This window comes from Centruroides sculpturatus, unplaced genomic scaffold, assembly GCF_000671375.1.
Source record: "Centruroides sculpturatus isolate CEXI.00-Female unplaced genomic scaffold, Cexi_2.0 scaffold1459, whole genome shotgun sequence".
Taxonomy (NCBI): domain Eukaryota; kingdom Metazoa; phylum Arthropoda; class Arachnida; order Scorpiones; family Buthidae; genus Centruroides; species Centruroides sculpturatus.
This window is the reverse complement of record NW_019385823.1, coordinates 57,764-68,345: the sequence shown is the minus strand read 5'-3', so window position 1 is coordinate 68,345 and position 10,582 is coordinate 57,764. Positions and strand designations below refer to the sequence as shown.

At 30.8% G+C, this 10,582-nt stretch overlaps 1 protein-coding gene across 1 annotated transcript in view; it reads left to right on the top strand.

Annotated features, from left to right (window-relative positions):
- The first annotated feature begins 597 nt into the window (after window positions 1–597).
- LOC111642352 (multidrug resistance-associated protein 4-like) overlaps window positions 598–10,582 on the top strand; it is a 65,847-nt gene continuing 55,862 nt past the window's right edge. The window contains exon 1 of the mRNA XM_023388686.1: window positions 598–919. Within this exon, the coding sequence (XP_023244454.1) occupies window positions 855–919 (65 nt within the window). The 5' untranslated portion in view covers window positions 598–854. The remainder of the gene's footprint in view (window positions 920–10,582) is intronic.

The following is a 10,582-nucleotide window of genomic DNA, read 5'->3' as shown; positions in this document are numbered from 1 at the left end:
TTACGTTCGATTTTTTTAATATCGTATTTGCTTTTATTTTTACACGAACATTAACCATCAATAATAAAAAATGGTCCTTACGAGTTAAATAATAAAAATTCCGTTTTGGCCAACTTTACTGATTTTCTGACATTACAACTGATTTTTAGGAACTAATTGTTGACATGAAGGAAGTCTGCATAGAATTTTATAAAAATATTTAATGTTATTTAATTATAATAATCTAAATTAGCAACAAAACCACTCTTGCTCTGATAGAAGAAATAAAAAAAGAAATAAAAAATAAAACACTGATTGATTTTATATAAACAACACTTCCAAAACTAGAGTTTGATCTCTTAATTACAATCAGATAATATAAAGTATGTTAAATAAACTGATTATCTGTATGTTAAATAATTATTACAACTTTCTTTATCTGTAATAAAGGTCTTAATTAAAACACTTGGGTATAGTATTAGTATAGCAACTATATCATTTAGAAATAGTTTCCATTTTAAATGAATCTACATTTAAATTATTATTATTATAAATTATTTTACGAAGTATGTTTATTTAAATTTAAATTTTTATTTATCTCTTAAAAACTTTCGGAGATTTAAGATTTTCAACAAACGAACATTTACATTTTTATTTATATACATAGATAGATGAACAAAGCTGATATATCATTTTATGTGATAAATTAAACGTCTATTACGTCTTGATGAGACATCAGAAATTTATCAATGAAAAAACTTTTACGTATTTAATGTGCATATAAAATTATTTCGTATTTGATGTGTTCTCATATCCGATGAGTAATTCTGTAGATCCCGACATAGAATATTTCAGATAGCACGTTTTATCGTAGAATGGATCTAAAAAAGAAAAACAACCCATTTGATTCAGCTGGATTAATCTCTCGTTTATTTTTCTGGTATGTAATATTATTTAAGTTCATTAAGATTTCGATTTTATAGTAGAAATAACTGCAGCAGTATACAGGTCACTTCATACCTGTTTGTACATTTTTTAAACGATGGTGCTAAAATACATAATAATGTTCGGTTAAATTAGTTTGTAATTTGTAGATATATAGAAGACAGCTTTGCTTTTTTTTAGGTTTAATTAAGTACAAAAAACTTTTGTGCAACACGTGATAGTGTAATTTTTATTTATAAATAATTAATATAGTTGACTAAGAATTAAACTTCAAATTAAATTTTTTCGAACATACTGTTTACTCGAAATTTTTTAAAATTTAACTTTTATTTCAATACATTATTAAAACTTTAATTAAATATTTCAAATAAGATAATTTCTAATTTAGATCTTTTTTGTCACTTCGAACTTTATTATATAAATTTTTACCGTACGACTTTATAAATAATGAAAATAATATTATCATACAAGTAGCAATATATACAATACAATATTATCACTAAGAATGACTTGATTACTGTACTCTCACGACATTGCCTAAAGGAGTTACCAAGAGAAAAGTGAACTTCCTGTCCAACACACCCTGCAAGCTTCAGCCCTCCAGACAACACCATATAGGCAGAGCATAGTATACCGGAAACAGTCACCTAATCTTTCACCCCGGGATTTGCTTAAATCATGCATAATATACAAAACAGGCTCAAGATTGTCATGTACGTATATACATGACAATCTTGGGCTTTTTTTTGTCTATTCCTACATACATCTTTTGCTTCTTTCACATTCATGATTCCTTTCACATTCTCTCGTCGCCTCCTTACTTTCAGAATCTGTTTTGCTTTCAGAAAGTCTTCTGCTTGATCACTGATCTTTACCTTGTCTTCCACACCCTCTGTTCTCCTCCACACTTACCACATACAGATTCTTATACACCTCGTCTTGCCACATTCTCTCCATTTGTTCAATTGTATTATTTTTCACCCCACTGCACCAACACATCCTTCTTACTGATCAGAACGCTCCTTATCACAGCACATATACACAGCGGATATCCTATCTCAGCGGCAATCGCTTCGCTCTTATGCTCTATTCCCCATACCCTCGACTCAACCATACAACGGGGTCGGAAAAACTTCATTATACACAGCTATATTTGTCTTATTCAAGAACTCATTCCTACAACTCAATCGTCCTGTTTAAGCATCTACTTTCCTACAAGCATTTACTCGTCTTCTAATCTCCTTGTCTATTCTGCCATTCGTTCAAAGGTTTCCTCCCAAGTAAACAAACATCCTTTACCAAACAGTTTCACAATAATATGGTTTGCTTTTATCGAACAATTGTTCAAGTACACATTGAATAACCAGAGAGATATCACATAGTGCTAATGCATGCCCGTAGACTTATTGAGCCATTCTGACAGAAACTCTGATACACATTTTGCTTTTCTCATACATTGCTTTTATTGCTTGAAGCAGCTTTCTACTCACACCACACTCATGGAGAAAATCACAAGAACTCTCTTTCCACATGATTATATGCTTTCTCCAAATCCATATACGCAGCAAGAACTCTCTTATTCACACTCAAGTACTTCTCAGCAGTGTGTTTTGCAGTCCAAAGATTCGATCCATACAAATCTTTCCCACCGCAAGCCCATATTAGGCATTCCAGAAGACTTTCTTGTAATTCTCATAAACTTTCCTACTTGAACTTGTGAAAATATCTTTCCTCGTACGCTCAGTCGTCTTTATAAAAATTACATTCTTCCCTGTCATCTTTTAATTTTATACTTTGAAACGATAATAGCAACTTTCCAATCATTTGGCACCTAGCCTTTATATCAGTACAAGCAAAAAGGGTTTGTCAGCCATGTTAACAACACATCGCCACGATATTCTAAATTTTCAACAATACTCTATTACCACGCGCAGCTTTTTCTATTTTTAACTTGTGAAATACTTTTCTTATCCCTTATACATTGATCTGCTTACATGCACGACCGTCTTCATTCTCAGGCATGCTTATACAACTTATCACTGACATGTGAATATCCGAAAAGCTCATTGAAATACTCTCCACGTTTCCAACACAATCTCACTTCACATCAGATCATTTTTATATTTATGCTCCTTGTTCCCACATACGCACGACTACCTTTAAGTTGTATCTTATACTGCCATAAAGCGAATTCGTCATCCTTATCACAATTTCCTTACATTTATGGTTATGCTCTCTGTAGTTATCTTTACTCCCACCAACAAACATTTCGAGTACACTTTTTTTCTTTCTCTTTACAGCATCAGTAACTTCATTCTACCACGCAATTCATCTCATTTGTTTGACTATCTTCACACTACTACATTTTTCCCTTGCACATTGCACCACACTCTTGACATTGCATCCCAAGATTCTCAGGCACATGTCTAACATCTATGTTCAGATGATTTACCTTAACAGACACATATTCTCTTCAATGTAATTTTCACTCCAAAGTATTCTGTTGTCACACATTCTAATATTTTCCTTTTCTGCTTTGCGTTTTACTGACAGTTGTTGAATTGTCGAATAGTTGATGTTATATTCCAGTTACTCAGAAATTGCAACTTTGATTGAGCCAGTTAATGTCCTATTTCGAATCCTGTCATCATGCTCGTATCGTTCAGAATCCATTTCAATGTCTCATCCTACATCACAAATTCAATCAAACTTTATGCTTTAGTTTTCTGGTCTCCCATGTATACATTTGGATTGATTTGTGCTCAAAAAACATATTGGATATGAGCAAGTCTCTTGCAGAAAATAATTCAATCAGACATCCAGTACTGACATTCACTTCGTCAGAACAATACCTGTCGACATATGGCTATAAATATCTATCACATGCACCTACATGCCCATTCGTATCAATTATAATCACATTCCTTTCATTCACCTTGCATTCGTTCAAGGCACCAAACCAAAATCCTCCAGATTTCCCTTCCTTTTAATTATATCAGAATCAACTAGAGAACACAATAATCTCGTACAGTGTAGTTTCACCATCGACCAAACGAATCTATCCTTAATGCATTCATAAGATTTATCATAAATTTTCAGACAAATACTAATGTTCTTTTCTAATGCTCACTCACTCACTGTTCTTCAAATGCTCTCATAGGTACAGTACACCGCGCAATATATGTAAAAAGCCCTTCCACTAATTCAAGCAATTGCCCATATTTTTCATTTCAGATGCACACAATACCTTCACCTTCCTTCCATATATTTTTTATTAATTTCTAAAATTACCAAAAGACACTGCATTCATAAGCAGATACGATTTGTATGTACGACATATCATCATTTGTTAACAATAAATTAATTTATCGATAACACATGTCTTTGGACAACATAAAACAATCATAGGGTACAAAATCTCGTTCTTCGACACCCTCGAGTGCTATGTTTATATGCAATAACATTTTATAATTAGAAATTGTGAGACGAGTAAGAATGTCCAGATTAATGACGACGTTCGACGAGTCTAAACCACGTAACCTTCAACCTAAATGTACATAAACTGCACCGAGTAATGTATATATTTTGTAGATTTTTCTTCGAGGACATCAAATTTATGGACCGGCAGTCCCCATAACTAATGCATTTTGTACGACACGTTCTTTTCCCGGCAGGGTATTTGTTTGTGGGTCTAAATGAGAGTGCGTTGTTTGCATAAGCAACAATGTGCAGAATACCAAATTTAAAAATCGGCCGCTCTCCATTTAGTTTGCAATCGTGGCTTCAAATTTATTGATCTTCTCATAATTAAACCAAAGGTTTTTCATTTTGGACATTAAACCACGTACTTATCTTTAATTTACATGTTTTGTAAAAATACAATATTCTTTTTTTCGGTTCATTAATTACTTCCGAATGTCGTAACGATAGAAGGAATGTTATTTACTGATTTTATATCTAACAAATTGTTGAAAAGTTTTTATTACATAAAATATTCTATTATGTACTATAAAATATTTAGGATAAAAAGAAATTGTACTGTTTTATTATTAAAACCATTTTTTATCGTATCAGTTTATAAATATTCTGTAAACATCAAAAGAAAATCTATTTTAAAAGTTTTTAATATGCACCTTGTAAATAAACTGTTTACATGCATCACGTTCAACAGTTGTTACTCTTTCACCTCAGACAGATACTGAAAATTCCATACACTCTTCACACTAAAACTCGCATCACGTTTGCATCTTTTAACAGAACAAAAAGCATACAGGTTTCTTTTCACTTTAGTCCATTTTACAGGAATAGCATAAGGGGATTGTTAGTCCTTTGTCGAAACCCTATCCTGAGGACCATGTCACTCTCTTAGTCTGACTTCTCACCTGCAACGTTTCTGGCATAAGGAAACTTGCCAGTAGATATGGCTACCACCAGTTAAACCCTCAGTGTCATTCAAGTACACAAACCACAACACCATGTCAAGACCGAGATACCAGGATGGGAAAAGTATGATTTACATACTGGAAAAATCTAGATATGAGTTGCTTAACTTTTCTGAAAAGGGCGTTTTTGCCGCCACCATCTGTTGTGATATTTTATTATTAAAAAGATTTTACATTTTTAATTATTAAAACATGGCAAAAACTCAATTTTGAAATTACGGGTAAGTTTTATAAAGACTGTAAACGCTAAAAGCGAGTAAAATTGTTATTAATCAGACCATATTGGAGATATCACACGACCATTTTATCTCCTCACCCCTCGACCTTTAATGACCAAAATTTAATAGCATCAATCCATTAATTAAGAAACAAACCTCCTTGCAAAATTTCAGAAATTTTTGACAAAAAGCATACAATAATGCTGTTTGTTTTATTACGCTTCAGATATGGTAAACAAAATCATACCATACACATACATACTAACATCCATACATACAGAAAAAATCTCGATTTCTTTTGCATTTCTCGACGTTACAAGATCTCCTGATTCCACAAATATAAAATCCACTTGATCGCCATACATTTTCCTCTGTTACATATAACAATCGAGTATGTAAAAAGAGCTTGCCTTTTAACTTACCGTTTACGTACAGTTACGTGTTTAAACGTTATTTTCTTTAAATTTTTATATTTTTTAGATTTTATACAAGCCTAAAACATACAATGATAATTGAAAATTAATTAGGACTCTAACGAAATTTCGTCATTGAGCGGTTTATTATGTACTTTTCTGACCTGCATATGATGATTGATGTTTACTGACCTCGTTGAAACAAGGCCAGTCAAGTTAATTTTGGAACATTAAAAGTTTCTCAATTTTTTCTCTAACTAGAATTAAAAAGATTTAATTTGAGTTCAAATTTTAATAGTAAATTTAATACGATTTCTATTATATTATTTTAAAGTATAATATGCTTTAATTAAATATAATTAAAGCACATTATATTTGATCATATTTTTATATATTTTTACGAAAGATTCAAAAGTAATATTTCGAAAAAATTTTTAAAGGATAATACACATCACTTATTAATTTTAGGTTACCGTATGTCATATTTATTTCCCAACTTTCTTATTCTTATTGTTATTTATTATTCAAAGTGCACCGTGCTTCAACGGTAACCAACTTTTTGGTAAGAACTTTTTAATTTTCCGGCTGTTATATATAATAGAGGAAGATTATGGCGATCGATCAAAAATGACCCCTCAAGACTTTTGCATTTTTAGACTCGGGACATTAAAACATCGAGTAATGCATAAAACTTCGGAGGTTTATTCAGTATGTATGAATGTTTGTGTGTGAAGGAGTGCACGAATTTGTTTACCCTGTTTGAAGCGTAATAACTGCTCTGCTCTTTGGCGAACATGTCTAAAATTCCACAGGGAGGTTTGTTTATCAGGAGAATTGATGTTATAAAATTTTGGTGGTTAAAAGTCGAGGGAGTGAGAAGATAAAAAAGTTCTTGTATATCACCAGTAGGATCGGACATAATGAAGATTTTACTCGTAATTAACATTTGTAATGTTTTATAAAATCTATCACTACTCCCAAGCTTTTCGCCGTTTTATAATAGTTATGCTATTTTATTAAAATATTTTTATATTTTTAATATTTTTATATTTTTCTATCAAATGTACTGACGCTTGTGAGAACAGTTGTCATATCAAAGAAGGGTTACCAATTAATTAAAACGGGACCCTTATCATGAATAATATACGTATATTTTTAATCGTTCATTACACATAAGTACAGTTGTAAATATTATTTAAAGTAACAGATAATATAAAGTACGTTATATTAACTGATTCGTGATATCTGATTGTTATTAAGAGATCAAACTCCAGATCTCAAAGTGTTGTTTATAAAAATCAATCAGTATTTATATTTTTCTTCTATCAGGGTAGTTTTTAAACTATTATAAAATGTCATAAAGCTTAATTTTGAAGGCAGTGATTGGATTTATAAAAAATTGTAAATGCTAATAGCGAGTAAAATCTTCATTAAGTCTGACCCTACTGAAGATACACAGGATCCGCTTTATCTTCCCACCCCTCGACCTTTAGACCTTTAACAACAAAAATTTAACAACATCTATTCCCCTAATCACCGAACTACAGTACTCTGCATAATTTCAGAACTTTTCGACAAGATGCGCAGGAGTTACTGGATGACCAAAATCGTGCTTTTCCTTAAACACACGCTAACAGCCATTCATACAGAAAAATTTATATTACTTAAATTAGTAAAAAGTTATAATTTCTTACAATTTAAAAAAAAAGTTATTTCTTTAGTAAAGAATTATTATTAGTATCAGGTAAAAATTTTATTTATTTTTATGAATGAGAATAACAATGTGTCTTCTGCTAGTGTTTGCTTTATGGTATATAAATAGTGTTTTAATTCTGCATTATTTTATTTTGTCATAGCTAGGTCTGTTCATGATCACAGAAACTTAAAATTTCACTAGCTAATTTTGATAACGACATTAATTTTAATTTTAAATTAATCAAAACCATCACCGATCAGAGTTTAAATGAAGTGTATATTATTTCATCAGTAAACAAACTCTTTCATTAATTAAATAAAATATATTTATGTAATATCTTAAACAGTAAACATTTTATACTTTTTTCTGTTTTATTGTAAATTTGCTTTCTAACACTGTAATTTAATCAGCAAAAAACATAAATATTAGTATACAATGTTTTCATGAAAATAAAATCGTATTATACGTAAATTTCAAAATGTTAAATATATAAATAAAGATTCGTTAATTTCTAAAAAGTTAAAATTACTTCGTTAAGAGAGAGAGATATTAGTTAACAATATAAAATAGCTTTTAAATACATTCTGTATTTATTAATTTTAATAAAATAAAGAAAATGTATTCAACCTCTATAACATATATAAATACACAACACGTGTGCAATCAGTCATCTGTATAGATCATTTTCTAATTATAAAAATAAAATATCACTTTTAGAAAACATTAAAGTAATGAAATGCATATTAATCTTCAATATATAGATATTTTTATAGTGAAAGAAGTGCCGCCGAGCCGTAAGTCCCTTAAGTATATTTATCATTTATACTACTCTCTATTGGCACATAACTACTTTTTCTGCTGAAATAATAACAATAACCAATTGTAAATTTGAATAATAAATATTTATTTAAAATTTAAGTAAACTTTTCGATAAGCACTGTTAACAGTTTCTGTTATCTATTGATTATTCATAACAATTGTCACAAATAATAAATGAATGGTTTTTACGTAAATTTTTTAAAAATAATTTTTACGGTCCAAAAAGGGAGGACACGTGCATAAATGTGTTTTTCGGAAGTACTGTATTTCATGAAAATTTTCATCGGATTTAGCCATTTACTCTGTGCAAAGGTAAATAAATATACATTTACCTTTGCTAGTGCTTTACCTAAATTTGTAATAAACTGGTGATGTTGTACCTTGCTGGAAATAATAAATGTCCCCATTATGAAAGATTTCAGCACAGTAGCGCAATTATATTGTAAAATGTCATTAATGCCCAATTTCTAGTTATTCTCTTCATCATTTAACAACGTGTCAATTCCTGCTTTACCTATAAGATAATATTATTTCAGATTTCTGCTCTTTGAACGTTTTTCTTATCTTCATGAATTGTAGTAATTAGGACTCCTATTTTTTCTTTTTCTTTTTGTTACAATAACAGACGATTGTTTTTTTCTTTGAACACGTCTTTTCTAATTCTATAAACATATAAATATAGTTGATGGCTCGAAGTTTATTAAATTTAAACAAGTAAAACGGCAAAACCGTAATTGGGACAAGACTATGTCTCGGAGACTCACTACTAAGCAGAATCACTTTGATGCTCAAGGCGGGTCTCGTTCTCATTCTCCAATCTTCTTTGGTATCGCTGCTTTTGGGCGCGATCGTTCAAATTTCGCCGGCCACGATGCATTGTCGATGAAATGAACCTATCGAATTTCGAAATTTCTCTCTGTGGCGTGTCGGCCCGGGTTGAATTTTTGTCGATTCGTAACGAAAATTTCCCGTTTTTGAAAAAAGTAATCGTGACTATTGTATCGTCCGAAATTATTTTTTTATTTTGCACGAATACTGTTTACAGTTTAACCCGATTATAACGCCATCGGATGTAATGACAACCCTAATATAACGTCAAATTTTTATCGGTCCCACGATTTTACCCACTTGTAAAGACAAAACCGTTTTAACGTCATATTTGAAGCACTCTCAAATTTACAAAATTAGATTACAAATTTTATTTAACAGAAGAAACTACGTGTTCAGTCCTAAGGTCAGAGTTCACTTCTTAGAATGACTGTGGGTGGTACTCTCCCGTCTTGATTTCGGTGGGGTGAGGTGGCTGTTTTGCCTGTTTGTAGAAGAGGATCGCCATTTTGTATTTTGACTCGGTTCTCGGTCCCCTGACTACCTACGAGTCTGGATTTTTTTATGCGCAAATGATTTGGGCACCTAATAATTTGTGCCAAATATCAACTCTCGACATGTACTTCTTCATACCTCTAAGCTGGTAACATAAAACAGCAGTACGATTTTATAAACAAGATGATTCTCAAGAAATCGACATTTGAATTATTGTTATTAAACATGTCATTATAATTCTGTGAGAAATGATGAGTAATAAAATTATATTATCATTATCATTATAGTTAATTATATTTCTGAATAATTCTATAGTATTTAATTTCAAATAAAAATACTTCGATTTTCCTTTTTTGTATAAAATAATAACTATAATTTACTTGTTAATCTTTAAATAGCTAATTTCTTTGCGAATATTTAAATTTTTTTAACTTTTTAAAAATACAGTAGAACCTCCATTATCCGGACCTCTATTATCCGGATATTCGATTATCCGGATTGTTAAAAATAAACAAAAATTTTATGAATTTGCTGATTTGCACATGGCGAATTATGATACTATTTATGTACGTGATGGAATGCATAACATTTTTTGTTTCAACAACGTCTCACCAAGCACAGTGGTCGTAAACTCTTAAAAATATTTTACGTAGTAATAAAAATATAACCTGACATACGTATTTATAAATTATTTATATTCAAATTACATCATTTCTATGACCAAGGGCGGCGTAAGGCATGGACGAC